The sequence below is a fragment of the Berghia stephanieae genome, chromosome 8, assembly GCF_034508935.2.
Source record: "Berghia stephanieae isolate SIO BIC M18660-M18661 chromosome 8, UCSD_Bste_1.3, whole genome shotgun sequence".
NCBI classification, from domain to species: domain Eukaryota; kingdom Metazoa; phylum Mollusca; class Gastropoda; order Nudibranchia; family Aeolidiidae; genus Berghia; species Berghia stephanieae.
The window spans coordinates 44,899,681-44,917,532 of NC_088367.1; the positions used below are offsets into that span (position 1 = coordinate 44,899,681).

The following is a 17,852-nucleotide window of genomic DNA, read 5'->3' on the forward strand; positions in this document are numbered from 1 at the left end:
AGGACCAAAGAGGCAGACGAGGTACCCAAGTTAGATGATTAGGGAGCGAAAGGATCGTTAGAAGTCAAAGTTAGTCGAGGTAAACCATTTTTTCTTTCTTTGTCTGTCTGTCTGTCGTAGTCCCAAACTCTTCTTTCCTTGTTTCTCAGGCCAAGGGCGATTTCGAAGGCTAAGGTGAACAATACAAAGTAAATTACTCTTTTTATTTGAAAAAGGGGGAGACGGGTTACTGCACGTTCCTCCAATAGGTGTCGCTTCGATCTTCACCACTGCCTCTTTTTTTTTTTGACCAATCAAAGTGCACACATCCTTGCGAGTCTCCTTTCTCACAGCATTTCCGTCTTTCCCATAACGCCATTTTTTTACAAGAACATGGCTAACAACCCTGGTGCTACCCAATTTGAAGCCAACTCTTTTGCTTCAGCTGTCGCTCGTGCAAAACAGGTATGATATGTATTTTGATAATATGAAAGTGAATGATTAGAGGTGGGGTACTTTGCAGCCTTGAAAATGTTTCATTAGGGTCATAGACAGTCTTAGATTACACGTGGTAAGAAGAGTTTCCTGGCCACCGACCATCACCAGTTTATTCCTTGCCGGTCGGTTTGGAGATAACTTGATAGACACTCTTCGCCATTCGAGAAAGGTAACGATAATTTGTGTAGTCTCTTTGTTTTTTAGTCATTTTATGTTTGCTGCATATATTGCTTATGTGCGTCGAGATATTCCAAATTTCAGGTTTGTTCTTGAGGTTTTTGATTTATTTATCCAGGAACAAAGAACTTTTTGCACAGGAAAGGAAACGGACAAGGCAGTTGCTTCGTCTTCGTCGTCCTCTTGCTTGATCTTGCGATAAAGCACTTTTTGACTAACTTTTAAATGCCTTTTGATGACTCTAACCTTTTATGTATTTTCTCTACATCATTCCCATATCAAAGCTTTTTAGAAGTCAATTTATAGCAAAGACCAAATCATCAACTCAATGAATCATGACTCATGACACCGGGTTAGCCGATTTTCCAACCGGACTAGAAGTAGGTACTTTGGTAAAAAATTCAAATTGGATTGATCTCAATGAAACCTATTTCATTTTAAAGTGCTTTTCAACACGATTCTAATGATACCAAAATTGTGAAAATCAGATAAGCAGAAAAAAAGTTATGTTAGTTTAAAGGCTGAAAAATGGTCTTCTATTTGCCTTTGTTATTTACTGACGGACTTTGTGACCTGAAAATTGTTGCATTTCCGGTAGTAACCACCATTTGGATTTCAAAACTGGTCTAAAATGGCCGCTAAGATTTGAGTAAGGATTTTACTGGAACGAATTTCATGGATGCGGTATACAACTTTGCCCTGAATTTAATTTTATAAAAAAGTTAAGATGTTAAATAAACGGCTGTCATTATTCTCCGCCGGGCGGAAAATAGTCCTTCTTTTTATTTTCCGCCGGGCGGAGAATAACAAATTTGCTTATTTTCCGCCGGGTTTTTCAAGTTGATCTTTGAGACTTAGCGGACTCCCATATTCTGACCTTCGTGGTGTAGTGTAAATAATCTGGTCGTTATTTGCCCCCCTCCCTCGTTATTATTAGGGAATCAGTGGGTGATAGCGGTGGCGGTAGACGGTAGGAAATCAGTGGGTGATAGCGGTGGCGGTAGACGGTAGAGAATCAGTGGGTAATTAACCAGTAGATTTGAGACACACTTCAAGTTCAAGCTTGCCGGACTAAAATAATTTGGAGAATGAAGGGAGTTGACTTAACTTTGCTCTTTCTCACTGCTAGTTGTGTGATTAGTTCTCACTAGTGTTGCTCAATCAGACTACAAACGTTTGTGGGGAAGATTTTATGTCACTGATTATTGTGATAAGTTTATGTTGTTGTTGTTGTAAGTGTTTTGTTATGGTATGACTGTCGTGTCTCGATCAGGCTGTTGTGAGTAATCTTCATGTTGTGTTTGTTCACTGTCTCCCGCGTAAACGTGACGTCATCGTGTCTATCCTATAAAAGCTTGTGACACCCTTCATTCTTTTCTCTTCGACACCAAGCCTAATTCTATATCTACTATTTTGCCTATCGTGTGTATCTGACAGATCCGATCCGCCATACTATGTTTTAGAATTAGACTGTACTGGGACGATTCCCGATGTGCTTTTAGAGCATTTTTAACCGCCCATATATGTCCTCTACATATATGGAGAACGCCCACTTCGGTGGAGACTTTTTCGGAACTTTTTCCTTATTTTACATATCGTGCTTATTTTACATATCGTGAACAAGATTGGGAAATCCGTTCACGACACGTTAAAGGTTACACATCGTCTGTACTGTGACCCCCCTCCCCATCATGGTAAGGATGCAGTGGCCTTTAGTAATAGAGCAGGCGGTAGGGACTCAGTGGCTAATATTATTGATAGGATGGTGGCTAATAGAACTGGTGGTAGTAGAGACTCATTGGCTAATACTAATAGAGCTGATGGTAAGGTCTCAGTGGACAATAGAGCTGGTAACAGGGACTCAGTGGCGAATAGGGCTGGTGGTAAGGACTCAGTCGCTAATAGAGCTGGTAGTAGGGACTCAGTGGACAATAGGGCTGGTGGTATTGGTAGGGACTCAGTGGCTAATAGAGCTGGCGGTAGTGACTCAGTGGCTAATAGTAATAGAGCTGATGGTAAGGACTCAATGGCTAATAGGGCTGGTGGTAGGTAAATAACTAAGTATTTGTTGCAATTCAATATTCTTTATTGATCAACAATACAGAAACAGGCTTAACTTAATATAGTACCTGTAAATAAACCCAAATATAATAGAACAGTTAGAATATCCTCTAGTAGGGACTCATTGGCTAATAGAGCTGATGATAAGGATCCAGTGGCTAACAGGGCTGGCTGTAGGGGCTCAGTGGACAATACCTGTGGTGGGGACCAGTCGCAGTGACTAATACTGTAATGGCAGTTTTTTTTTTGCATCGCTTGCGGCCGCGTTGCTGGCTGCAAAAAAAAAAAAAAAAAAAAATGGCAAAAAAAATCCCTGATTTGCATTGCGGCCGCAAACTTTGCAATGTTTTGCACAAAAAAAAAACTAAAATAAAATAAATAAATAAATTTTAAAATATTTAGTGGGGACCAGTGATGACAATCTGGGATTTTAGGATTTCTTCATAAATGTTCCGTTGTTTTTGTCATGTCAAACATTTTCCGCTAAGTGGTAGTTCAGGGGGAAAAAAACAATATGCCTTCTATCATTTTTGACACCTCTGCCCAGTTGCATGAATTTTGGCGACACTCCCTTATTTATGACGTTAGTCTAGACACACTGGCGTCAAATGTAAAAAGTAGCAGAAGACACGTGGTGGCCATAGATGAGATGATGATCGAAATCGAAAGGGAAAGGGATGGAGCAAATGGGTGTAAATATTTGTGTACTTTTTAGCTGTAGCATGATAGTACATTTGACGATTTTATAAGTTTTATAAGCGTCTTTTAAAATTTTTTCTTCTTTTTAATTTTGTTTTTGTTTGATTGTTCTGAATTTGTTAATAGAATTCATTACAACTTGTGTCTAATTATAACACAATTTAAAAAATAAAATAAAAAATCAATTCACAAAGTATTCTTGCATTCTCTCTTTCTCATGTCTATATTTGTCTCTCAGCCACCCTTCCTCTATCTTCATATTGTTTTTATAGATATTTGGTAATAGAGAGATAATATGTACATAATAGTAAGTTAGGCCGATCGATTTAAGAAATGATTGTTTAAATTTAAAGGCTAATTTAAATTTGCTCTGGAGATGGAATATGTTTTGCAATTGATTAAAGATTCTTATATCATCACAAGGTTGCAATAATACAGACACAAGTCGGGTTTGTTATGTAAAAACATATACCTCCTTGTCTTTTGGCCAAAAATTTCCGCAATTTTTTTCATTAATGTTCCATTGTTATTGTCATGTCAAACCTTTTCTGCTAAGTGGTAGTTCATGAAAAAAAAAATGCCTTCTATCATTTTTTGACACCTCTACTCAGTTGCATGAATTTTGGTGACACTCCTTTATTTATGACGTTAGTCTAGACACACTGGCGCCAAATGTCAAAATCAAAAGTAGCACAAGACAGATGGTGGCCATGGATGAGAAGATGATCGAAAGGGAAGGGGATGGAGCAAATAGGTGTAAATATTTATGTACCTTTTAGCTGTAGCATGATAGTACATTTGGCGGTTTTATAAGCCTGTCCTTTTTTTTTCTTCCTTTTTCATTTTTTTGTTTGATTGTTCTGAATTTGTTAAAAGTATTCATTCAATACAACTTGTGTCTAATTATAAAACAATTTTTAAAAAATAAATTCATCAATTCTCCCTCTCTCATATCCATATTTCTCTCTCAGTCAGCCACCCTTCTATCTTCATTTTATGTTTATAGATATCATTTGGTAATAGAGAGATAATAAGTTAGGCTGATCGATTTAAGAAATGATTGTTTAAAGGCTAATTTAAATTTGATTTGTTGATGGAATATGTTTTGCAATTAATTAAAGATTCTTATTTATATGCTGCATCATCACAAGGTTGCAATAATACAGACACTAACCGGGTTTGTTATGTACAAATTACAAATACCTCCTGGTCTTTTGGCCAAAAGTTTATCATAATAACAATAACTTGATATGGAGGGCGACATTATAGGCCTCTAAAATGTTTAATTGGAAATGACAATTCATTAAATTATATTTGCAAAAGGTCAGGATGTGTCTAATGATCAGAAGTGCTTTGGGACTAATAATATATTAAATAACTATGAATAGCTATGTTATATTTGCATTAGATTTGGCCTGGACTGACGGGCCGGTAGATTTTCCTCCTTTTTGACAAATTTTCATTATCATCACTGGGGGAACTGTGCTTGTGTCAGGATGAAACATTTAGATAATCTCAAAATAAGTACACTGATAGCGTGTTCTTCCTTTTTCGTGGGTACTTTAATTGTAATTCTAGAACTTTTATACTGATCCCATTTTCTTCCTTTTTACTGGCGCTGATATGATCTTACATTTGTTGCAAGCACCGCGAAACCCTTTCATGAACGAATTATGGGTTTTTAGGAATTTTAATCGCAACTTTTTGCAAATTTTGCTGGGTTTTTTAGCTTGCAAAATTTGGGATTTTTTTTTTGCAAAAAACCGCCATGTCATATATAGGGCTGGTGGTAGGGACTCAGTGACTAATAGGGCTGGGCTGGTGGTATGGACTCACTGGCTAGCACGTCAGTGGGAGGGACTCAGTGGCTAACAGGGCTAGAGGTAGGACTCAGTGGCTTACACTAACAGGGCTAGTGGTAGGACTTAGTGGCTAACACAGACTAGGAGTCCTGTATTCTCTATGGTGGCTAACAGTGCAGGGCTAGTGGTATGGATTCAGTGGCTAACAGTAACAGGACTGGTGGTAAGGAATCAGTGGCGAGTGGTATTGGTTGGTATGGACTCAAAGGCCAATAGGGCTGGTGGTGAGGACTCGTAGCCAATAGGGCTAGATGTAGGGACTCAGTGGCTAACAGTAGTGGTTTGAACCCAGTGACTCACAGGACTGGTGGTAGGGACTCAATGACTAATAGCGCTGGTGGTAGGGACTCAGTGTGTAATAGTAATAGGCCTGATGATAGGTACTCAAGTATGTAATAGCACTGGAGATCAGAACTAAGCAGTCAACATATATGTCACAACTGGCAGTGAATACATTTTATTATGAAAAAAAAAAATTATCTCACGTTGGAACGCACTACAGTCCGCTTAAAACAAACCCTCATCTGAGCTAGGAAATATTTCACCTTAAAGGAGAACCTGTAGTCAAAAATCCATTTTTTATCGCAGTGCCAATATTGGTATTCCCCTGTTATTTCAGGTGGTAGGAGGTCTAATTTGATGATTAACACACATACACACAAAAAAAAAAGAAAAAAGCTAAAAACAAATGTGTGGCTATGTGGTCTTATGGTATGACAGACGCTTTCGGATTGGAAGGTCCTGGGTTCGAATCTCGCTCGGCGCATAGTTGAGTCCTTGGAAAAGGCTCTTTACTCACATTCTCTCAACATACTCAGGTCTAAAAGGAGTACCTGGCTGTTAACAGTAATTGTGTCTGTCCAAAAAAATTGTAATATCGCTTAACAAGCGTTGCTGTTGACCAGGGCCCCCTTGTAAAGCACTTTGAGCACATTTAGTGGATATTGCGCTATATAAAAAGCTCAATATATTTAAATGTCTTCAATGACACAGACAATATAGGCTAAAATGAGACCAACCCCACCCACCCCACAAAAAAAAAAAATTTCCGACACTGGTGCACCGAAAACCAACGAAATCTTCCAAATTTACACACAATGTTCCCTACAAGAGCTACATCACGATGGAAAGGCTTAGCAAGTCTTGAAAAATATATTTAAAGAATTGTTTTTCGATTACGATTGAAAATTTGGCATGGAATGACAAGAAAAAATCCAATTTAAAAATTCATAAAACTACTAAATTTTAGTTTAGCCCAAAACCAAATCCATCATGATGCAATACCCATCATACGAAAGATTCTGACCAAATTTGGTATACAATCTGATGGGAAACAATCCAGCTATGAATGTCAGAAAATCGAAAATGATATTTTGAGAAAAAAAAATGTCTTTATTAATTTGATAAACAAGCTAATTTTGCAGACAACGTCCATCAAAATTTCAAAGTATAATCAATATGGAACAAGAGAATAGTCAAATTTTGTAAATTGATCAATTTCTGAAAAAAAAAAAATTGTCTAGAAAGAAATGCTGTACAATATTTTTTTTATTTCGGCTGAAATTGTGGTGCGGATCGACAGGAAAAAAATTTAAAATTCAAAAAACGTCTAAATTTTAATTTACCCCAAAATGTTTCCATCATGATGCAAAACACATCATAAAAAAGATTCTGAATAAATTTGAAAATAATCTAAAGGAAAATGACATATATGGTTCTTAGAAACTCAGAAAATGACACAAAACGGAAATTTGAGAAAACACTTATTTGACATAAGCTGATCCATAAAATTTTCAAAATAATGACTATCATAGGACAAGAAAACACGAAAATTGTGTAGATTGATCTGTCTAAAAAATGTATAAATGATTCGCTAACCCATTCCCTAAGAAAATAAATGCTGAAAAATTTAAACACTATTGTGGTCAAATATGATTTATATCTTACGAATTCATCACTGTAATCACAAAAACTAATATGTATGACGCACTACCCTCATGTTTTTATTGTTTAAAATGCTGCTTGTGAGATAAGTATCTAATCAATTTGAACTACAAAATCAAATCTATTTGAGACAAAAAAAAAAAACCCAGGTAAATGGCGAAAATAGATTTAGCTCCAAATCAAACGCAATTTGCTTTCGCAAACTCCCAGAAAATTATTTTTCTTTCGGCTCAATACAGGAAAATTCAACACCACTTGTTTGCAACCACTTTGTCTGATGTTCCACAAAGATGGTTGATCTTGCTCTGGTTTGAAAAATGGAAATAGAAAAGAGGCATTTCGTTAGCAATTTTTGGAAAGGTCTATATAATCAAAATCATTGTCATAAATTGAATTTGTCAAAGACATACCAATTTATTTTAAATGGCCATCATTTTCACCATCACCAACACAGTTGAAATTTCATTGGCTTTACCATACAGGACAAAACTCTTGACAACAAACTATCATTTAGATTAACGAGCATTTATACTTGAGCATGCAAATCTCGAAATCACGGAAATCTCAAACTTGGTACAATTCCCAGTTTTAATCCCTTTATTTCGTTCATATAGTGGACACTCCCTTGCGATCTGTTGAATTTTTTCCCCCACTAATTGATTGTGTTGAACTGACAGAGAAAAGGAAATTGCAGTCTCACTATCGACTCTCTACAGAGTTCATAATAATGGGGAGTTATCATTATAATTATAATACAAATTTTATCAAGACCACCCACATTTACCTCCCTCAAATCCTGTGTAAAATACTCAAATTGGAAAACTCAAAAACACGGAAATCTCGAACAAACCGGCATGGTCCCGACTTGTTCGAAATTCCCATGCTCGAGCGTACTGTATTGATCACCAATAACAGAGATGCCAACCTAGCCTTTTGAAAACCCATATTTTCAAGACCAAAAACCTGTATTTTAGGACAAAAACTGTATTTACTGCGCCGTGCAGAAATCGATATCTACCCGAAAAGGTCGAATCGGACTTCGTTAACTTGTACTCGAAAAAGGGCAGTGAATTACTCATAGTTAATAGCAGTAGGCTGGGCAAGATTCGCAAAATTCAGTATCGATAATGAAAGCTCTTCTGCATGAAAACACTTTTCATGTTGTGATCGTAATTAAGTGGATTTTTCACTTCAACCAAATCCCGTATTTTTCATGATAAAACCGTATGCCCGTACTTCGGAAGAAAAACCGTACAGAACACGGAAACCTGTACTGGTTGGCATCTCTGCAATAAAAATGTAAGGCGCTATATGAAGATTTCAAAACATTACTAACCAGTTTCAAAAAGTGCATGCAGATACTCTGCTCTGCTGGCACAGATGATGGTTTGCTGATTAATAAGATTGCCACAACACATCTTGAGCCAGCTATCTTTCTTGATTGTCAGGACACCAGTACCGTCAACTGGACTCTTTCACTTTCATGTTAGCTGTCAATGAAAAAAAAAAAATTAAATTCACTGCAGTGAAAATGGCACATACCAATGTCATTGTTTAAGTTAATAATAATAATAATAAAATAAATAAATAATAAATTTGTTAAAAAAGTAATGGTTAAAATGATATCGTTTTTCCTTACAGTACTGTATATCTTATATCATTGTCATTATCATCATCATGAGGCATCTCAATTTCACTCCAAAGTTCTAAAAATTGTGTCACCGCTTCCACTGCTGCTGAAAACTGCCCAGTTGTTACAGTCACAATTACAATGCACACAGTTACACAGTATTAGAAGTACAATCAACGAAGGATTAATCCATAAAGATCACATTGGAATGCAGAACACATGGCACACGTGACAGTCGGCAAGGCGTGTTGTTATTACAATACAATTACATTCTCATTCATTCATCTATCTCCTCATTCATATCGCCATCGGCATTGCTCGATATACACTTCACTGTCCTGAGTCCGAGCCTTGTTAAAAACAAAAACACAAAAAGAAGAAAAGTCAAATTCTTACCTCTACAGAATCCTGACGAATAAAAATGGTATCAGTCTCAGTCTGCAATTGGTTAACTGCATTTTTGCAATTGTTGATAAGATGAAAAAGTGCTTGGAAATCAAGAGTCACAATCATTGACAATCGAACAAAACAATCATGGCTTCGCGTCTTCGCGGTTGGCGCCACGGTCGACCGGATGTGACCTTTGACACGACCGGGGGTCACAAGACCCAAGGATAAGCCCGGCGGAGAATAAGAAAAACAGGTTATTTTCCGCCCGGCGGAAAATACTCACTCCCTAAATAAACGTGCCAGCACGAAATTTTGATTTACCAAGTTCTAATCTTTTAATTATCCAAAGCTAAATTATACCCTATTTTATCCATAATCAAAAGTTATACTAAATTGTCATTGATTTTAAAATAAACTACACCAAACGATAGAGTAACTTCTCCTGAAGAAAATAAGACATCAATCATTAAAATCCATCCATAAACAAAAAATCTATGGAACTTTTTCTGAGACCCATCACTCAAAAGTCCAAAAAATCGGGTCACAGCCACTAGGCCATTTATCGGCTCCCTGCTGGAGGGCCAAATGGACGTTTACCAAAGTACCTACTAGAAGGGTCATATGTTGATTTCACTTTGATGTGTTGGATCATGTGGACAAAATTTGGTTCTGTCAAGGGTTCATTGGGCAAAATAATTACTTGGAAAATATTTGATGCCACTCTATCCATGTCATTTATTCATTTTGTATTGAAATGTACATACTTTATAGAATTATCTAGACAGTTTAAGACAGTGATTAAAATTAGCCAAATTCGGAATTCTTCCCTTCTAAGTCTAAGAGGAATTGAATGTTTTTGCAAAACCACAAACATATTTCAACATTCTTGTTTAAGCGCTTAGACTTAGAGCCCGGTGTCTCGGAGTTAATAGCGCCATATAATTTTTCAGCACTATTATTTTTAAAATTATTTTGCAACTTTTTCATTCTTCACAATCTGTCTGTTTCACTCTTGCGGGCCATTTCTTGTTGACATGTTGTTACTTGTCTAGATCCGAAAATAAGCTTTTCTGACATTTGCTGACTTTAAAGACTTGAGCTTTTATTTTTATATAGCGCAATATGCACTAAGCTTGCAAAAAGCGCTTTACAAAGGATCCCTCGCCAACAGCAACACATAACGTGTAGGGCGAGACATGACATGGGTGATATATGGTGAGAGAATGTGAGTAAAGAGCCTTTTCCAAGGACTCAGCTATGCGCTGAGCGAGGCTCGAACCCAGGACCTTCCGATCTGAAAATGAGTATCATACCACTAGACCATGTAACCGCACTTTGGCTTATTCTTACAATTTGACTTTTGCTTAACAGTTTTGGTAACGGCTAACTATAATCCCATCTTCTCATGAAGAAGAATTTACATAAATTCAGTTGTCCATTAGAGATGGACTCAAACTCACATGTTCTATCATTATTTACAATCTTTGTTTTGTTTTGGTTGATAAATTTGGTTTTACAAGGCGGACAGAGGTTTACATGAAATTAGACATTAACCAGATGAACTTGAGCCTCCGCGTTTGGATTTCATTAGATGTTTTTTTCACGTGAGCCTAAAAAAAGTAGTTTCTTACAGATTATAATAATATAACAAAATACATAGCTGAACTACCCGATCCTAAATTTGATTGCAAATGGTATATATCTGATCTTTTCAAAGCGAGGCCAACCAATCATGCGTTTAGTGTTCTGAAAAGGTCAAAGTAGTAACAACCAGTTTGCGCAAATTCCTTTGAGTTAGAGGTATTTTTGTTTGGTATGGAGAATGATAACTCCTTTGTTTAGATCTCAACTCAATTCATTTTAGGTAACAAATGATGAAACATTCTGCAGAGATGTAAGCGATAAACATATTAAACAATCAAACATAAACTAAAAGCTCTTAGTAATAGTGATACCAATAACTGTAAAGTCGCCTATTGGCTTGGATAATCCAACTGCATGCACATTTCATCATATAATTAGTGAGAACACACCAGAAGTAAGATAAGTGCTTTGTAAACTTGTTTGGATACTTCTTTTTAAGTGATGAAGCAATTGCTTAAAGTTTAAACCAGATTTAAAGATTGTCATCTATGAAAATTAGACCATAACATCTTTTGGAGTCCAGCACATATTTTGCCTATGTGTAATCTTTTTCGAATTGTACAAGTCTTGTGATTTGTGTACAAAAATCAAAATTTTATAGTCTTCTTTGCAAGTCTCTAGCAGAAAAATTTCTGATCACATCAGGTGAACCAATTTATGTCAAGATGTAAAGTGACTCTTTATCATATTTCAAAAGCATCCCAAACCCGTTTAGAAATGGAGAGCCTATTTTGGTTGTGTTTTTTTTGTTTTTTTAAAAAAGTATTTCTTTACTGTTGTGCTGGTAAGTAAATCGTGAAGTGACTGGCACATCACCCAAACCTGCAAAGCTATAAATATTCATTCATCCTCCCTTAAGAAATAATGAACAAGGGAGAAATAAGTTTTTTTTTTCTTTCTTTTTCTTTCTTTCTTTCTTTCTTTCTTTCTTTCTTTCTTTCTTTAAAATGAAATAGAAACTGGCCACTCAAGTCCACAAGCAGTGTGACTGACCCATAACATTGAAGGGTAAAAACTAGAAATTTAGTGGGTTTTTTTAATACAGAGTATACAGGTGGCCATTAAACTCGCTTTATTGAAGGCAGTAGTTAGTGTTAAATTTTACTACCTTCAAAGATTCCCCGTCTTATTTATATGAATTTCATATAGCTTGAAAACTCCTTTCCTAAAATGTCTGAAAAGATGATATGATAGAGATAAAAGTGATGCTGGTGATGTAAGTGGTGACAACAATTTTGTTCAGGTAATGACTTGAATGAATGTTACTAGAGGCTCCCACCCTTCAGCTTTTTGCGGAATCATTCCGCATAATTGGTCTACATTCCACGACTCTGCATTCAAGGCAAAACTTCTGCTTTTCAATTGAGGGAAATTTTTAATAAATCATAATTTAGTATTAAAAAAACGCGAATACTACTGATCTGTATCTCAGGGATGAGTTTATCCCAAGTTTGTTTTCCAGCTCCATTATAACTCATAGCGTACGCTGTAAAGGTCTCTAGGCTACTGAACAAATCCCTGACTGATGGTGACATTAAATTCTTCGTTTTGTGTGTGTGTGTGTGGGGGGGTTCTGGTTCTGCCTGGGTCTGGTCAATATTAAATTCCGCTTTTTGTAGTCTTCTGATTCCTCTAGGGGCTATAGGGGGTAGGAGCCTCTGTGGCACTTGTTACTTACACCAACAGGTGATAATGATTTAAATGAAATTTGCTTGCTATGATGCTGTATAGTAATATGGGTTGTGATATCTAAAATGATAAAATGGGATTTATATTTTTTTCGAATTTCTCATCAGCCATTATTTATGTCTTGCAAATTCTATGCTGCATGAAATCTATTGCCCAACCTGTGGGAATGATAATTTCAAGTTATTGGTCAATGTTTGAACACCTTACATATTGTTTCAACAGCCATTTGGATAGAAATTTGATGAGTCAAGAATGAGAGAGGGCATGAAGAAAGATCCTTATTGGAGGCTTGAGCAAAATATTCACAAACAAGAATTCACATTATCTGTCCAGTTTGCAACTGCCAGTTGCGGTTTTCTCGTGCCAAATATCACTGACAGTCTTGCCTCTTTCACAGAATTACCAAATTCAGTTTTTCATTTATTTTTCTTCTTGAGTTTTATAAAATTATATAGTAAAGTTAATATGTATGTCGATGTGAAGAATACACTTGCTTTTAAAGTATTAAATAAAGTAGTGACACAACATAAATTATTTAGCAAATTAAACCCTATTGCACCATGGATGTCTTCAATTTTAAAAGACTCATCGTTATGTCTTGAATGACAGGTTTTAAAAATTTCCATTTATCTTTCACTTTTATTGTTCAATTCATCACCTTTGATGTTGTTGATAATAAATATAAATCTATATCCAGACTACCTTACTTGATGTAAGTTTAAAAATGATATTTCCCCACTAATTTTAGAATTTGACTTCGTTATAGATCTCTTGTCGCCGGGTACTGATTTGTTTGTAACAGGAGTTGATTACGATTTGTACAAGGCCCTTAAGAAAAAAATATTTTCTTCAAATTTTCGTTTTTAAACTAGATTTGATATTATGTATTAATATTTTTCAATGGTCATTTATTTTAACGTTTCAAGAAACATGGATGGTTGTACAAATAAAATTGATATGATATATGACAGGTTTCACTTTACACAATATGAAACAATAGATGTTATGCTATTTATTTTGATATTCTCTATGCTTGAGGAATATTTTTGATGTAAATATGGATACAATTTATTTCTCAGCTGACTTTCATGCCTCCTTGATGTAAAGTTTTTATTTAGATTAATGATCACATATTGAACCGGCGTAGTAGCATTGTTGATCCAATAGAATAGAGATATTGATCAAAACTTATTGTGGCTTGTTTATTTTAAAAATTTGGATACACCTAGGTTTTGATTTTGGTTTCAGGTCGGCTTAATTTTGATATTTTTCACCAATTTTCATTTGGATTGCTTTCATTGCAAACAAAAACCGCTTTGGAGGAAAGGGGGAAATTATTTATGCAACGCAGGCAAAATATATATGGATTACCGTGAAGGATAAATTATACACGACCAAACCCAAAGTTATTACATTAAGTGAGGTGGTGTTTTTAAAAAAAATAATTTCATTTATTGGTATTTTTGGAGGTGCTTCAAGGACATTTTCCACCATATATATATATATATATATATATATATATATATATATATATATATATATATATATATATATATATATATATATATATATATATATATATATATATATATATATATATATATATATATATATATTATTTAAAATATAATTTAAAATATTTACCACAATGTTTGGGGCAGTCTACATCAATGTTTCAGGCTTAATTTGCCATCTTCAGGACTGAGTTGTTTTGTTGACTGTTGTTGTTTCTTGAAGTGGTTCCGGTTTGAAGTTAATTAAGAGGAATTTGCGCCGATGGGGACACTTTCCGTAGATCTCACTTTTCATGTTGAGTGTGGCTTCATGAGGTTGTTTTTAAATAATAATTCGCTCCATTACATGTCGAGCACTTTTCGTACCATATTTGTATCAAACACGATTCAATATATATATATATATATGAGCCAAGGTCAAAAGGTGCCCGCCTGATACCAGTGTTAAGAAAATTTGATTTTTATTTAATTATGGGCTGTTTTCATTGGGTTAACGCTTGTAATCAACTGATAATATGAAGAAGAGATAAAATGAGATAGCTCAACATACTCTGTTAACAGAATATGAAATATACAACTTGAAAGTGAAATTTGAATGCTGTTTGGCATGTGCTTAAAACGAGGTCAACGCATCACCTTTTTAGAAATCATGTAGAAATTAAATGTGATGTTTTACCCCCCTTGATTGAAATTTGACTAATAGTATAAAGTCAAAATTTACTTTTAAACGCAATTGCAGTATATTACATATCTGATTAAGTTTCATATAGAGTTCTTTAAAAGTTGGTGTTGCTTGTGACCTTTGGTGTCATCAAACACAGCACAATACTAAGACTCGACACGAAACTTTAAAGCTCATGTTTAATGTTTATAAAATGTTTTATTATGAGAAAAAAGCATATATTTACTATCTGAACTCAAATATTGGAGTAAATGTATACCGTTTTGCCGATATTGAGGCTTATTGGTTTTGGTGTCATTTGTCACAAGCAACACGGCATTCGTGAACACGTGGAAGTTTGTTTCGTTAAATGGCGATTCGCAATTTTGATCCACCCTACTTACCAGTCTTTGAAGTGCAGCACTTTCATTTGCCTTTCCAGCGTGGCTCCAGGCAGAAAAGGTGAGTTGAACTTTGGTGTCATCGCTATTTTACATTGTCACAAGCAACACTTGATATTGGATATCACAAAGTGCCACCAAAAAATATATTTTCAGCTGTTATTCTATTTACAAATATGATATTATGACATCTCACATAAGACTGTGATTTTGACACAATTAATTATTTCCTTGTAATTTTTTTTATGTTTCAGGGTTGTATCAATCAAGAAAAAGACAAAACTCAAGCTTTTGACGAATCCAGATAAAAGAAGGGTTATCAAGAAATTTGATTTGATTTACTATTAACACACTAAATTACTATAAACTTGCAGATTTGATGGCTACCGTATGGTTACATGAATTCATTACCATGGCTGATATTTATCTAGTGTTTGTGTGACTTCTTGTACTTTTTGTGACCATTGGTGTCATTGATTAAAATGTCACAGGTGACACTTAAGTTTGAAGTTTCTAATGTATTTCTGTTTTCAGGTTCTTCAAAGCTTGAAATGTGATTGAATTACATTTTAACAGGCTATATTACATGTGTTCAGTTGCTATTCTTGATTTATTGTCAAAATTGCGCTCTAGTGCTGATATTGACCAAAGTAATAGCAACAATGGTATTACTAATTTCTAAGTATATTTCCAATTTGAAAGTATTTAGTTTCTTAAAATATTATTGAATTGAATTTTAGAGTAGGTTATTGTGCTTTTTTGACTGAAAATAATGATATATTATGGACGAAAGTGTGATTTGGTGTTGCTTGTGACACAAGTAATGGTGTCACCGGTCTTATGTCACAAGTAACATTCAGATGCTCTAATTTCCATGTATATTTCTATTTTTGAAGTCTTTGGTTTCTGAAATATTATTAAATTTCATATATAACTGTGGTTATTACACTGGTTTGACTGAAATTGATATATTGTCGAAATTGCAATTTGGTATTGCTTGTGACATTAGTAATGGTGTCATCGGTCTAATGTCACAAATGACACAATGCCGCTAAATAAGATATGCTTTGGTCACATTATTTCCCAACATTTTATTCCAAAAGTTTCTGAACATTGCTGGTAATAAACATATGCAATATTGTTGTTTTTGTTAATGTACAAACATTTTTATGAAATAATATATTTGCATTCTATGTTGCTTGTGACCGATGACACCAAAAAGCAGCATCTTCTCCAATAGTTGGTAATATTATTGTACTATGATTGTTGTTGATTGTGTCTTTTTGTCTATAACTTACTAAATAAAGTTTGATACCAACAAAAATCATTTGGTTATAGAGTTTTTTGTCTCATTTTGGTGTCACCGGTCACAGGTGACACCAGCAACCTAAAGGTATTGTTGACGATATTATGCTGCGTTAGACCTTAAAGTTATCTAAAGGGCCTTTGATTCATGAAGTACAGGGTTTTTGCTACACATATAGAAACATGAATGGACTATTATGTCACTTTTATTTTGAGAAAAAAAATTGGCACCTTTTGACCTTGGCTCATATATATATATATATATATATAATATATATATATATATATATATATATATATATATATATATATATATATATATATATATATATATATATATTTTGTTTTTTTTTTTTGCTAGGATAGAATGTCAACCATAACCACTCAAGATGCTGTTTTTGAATTAGTTTAAATGTACCAATGAAATATGCTATATGTCAACCCACTGCCCTACATTTAAACAATGTCATATGGTTGGAAAGTTAACTCTCATGCAATGAAAGTATTGTCTGATGCAAATGCCTTATATTTGTTCATGAATATTTGTGCCATTCATCACAATGTTGACAATTTGCATTGCTCAGACTTCTGTTTTTCCCCCCAGCAGTCAGGTGGTCTCAATTGGTGGTTCAGTCAGCGAGGCGTGGATGGAGTGCTCCACATATCCCTAACATGTTTTGTTTTCTCTTTTTCTCTTTTTCCCCACCATATTCTCTTCTCTGTTTCGTGATTTGCCTGTCGTGTTCGCCAAGCAGATTGCTGCCAGGATCACACCAGCCTCTGGAGACGCTCAAGTACAAGGTATCAAGAGGCCTTTGGACAGTGACGCCTCCTTTGGTAAATTAGAATGTTTTTCTCAAAGTTAAGTCAGTCGCGTGCAAATCAAGGTTTCTGAAAAGTTATTAAGGAGAAGGGGGGGGGGGGTATGGTTTACTGAGGGTTGATGGATCACTTTTTGAGATTTTTGTGCACACATCTGGCAAAAGGCATTATTAATGTTACGTTAACCGCTGTTCTTTGTTGATCTCACACTCCACGCTGCTCTTCTCTACTAAGAATATAAGTCCTCTTCATTGTTTTTCTCCATTCCTCCTCCCATCTCCAAATGAACTCCGGAATCCAGTGTGGTTGAAGTTAATAAATTTTTGTTTACTAACCCATTCACCCAGATTAGATTTTTGTTTAATTTTAATATGATTATTTTATTCTGTCACTTTCCTTCAACATAGTGCTCATCTCCCCACAGCTTTCTCTTCTCTATTCTCTTAAGCTTATTAGTTCTCATTGGTTCTCTCTTTTTGCTGAAGTTTAAAAAGCCAGGGATATTAAAGTATCTTCTGAGATTAACTTTCAAAATCCGTTGACCAAAAGTGGCCTTTTATGTATAAAAAGAAAGAC

The 17,852-nt window shown here is 35.0% G+C and overlaps 1 protein-coding gene and 1 long non-coding RNA gene across 13 annotated transcripts in view; one reads left to right on the top strand and one right to left on the bottom strand.

Moving 5' to 3' along the window:
• The first annotated feature begins 302 nt into the window (after positions 1 to 302).
• Positions 303 to 17,852, top strand: part of LOC144978751 (far upstream element-binding protein 1-like) — a 44,019-nt gene continuing 26,469 nt past the window's right edge. For 5 of the 12 annotated variants that reach the window (XM_078925201.1, XM_078925194.1, XM_078925202.1 and 2 more), the window contains exons 1-2: positions 304 to 444; positions 17,210 to 17,291. In XM_078925201.1, coding sequence (XP_078781327.1) covers positions 373 to 444; positions 17,210 to 17,291 — 154 coding nt within the window. In that variant the 5' untranslated portion in view covers positions 304 to 372. Of the gene's footprint in view, positions 445 to 17,209; positions 17,292 to 17,852 lie in introns of all 12 variants that reach the window. The other 7 variants (XM_078925195.1, XM_078925196.1, XM_078925198.1 and 4 more) reach the window with 4 other exon arrangements.
• LOC144978752 (uncharacterized) lies at positions 7,263 to 9,387 on the bottom strand. Its single transcript, XR_013646586.1, has 3 exons — positions 9,247 to 9,387; positions 8,557 to 8,710; positions 7,263 to 7,525 (listed from the first exon to the last, which is right to left on the bottom strand). It is a non-coding gene; the product is annotated as an uncharacterized LOC144978752 (long non-coding RNA).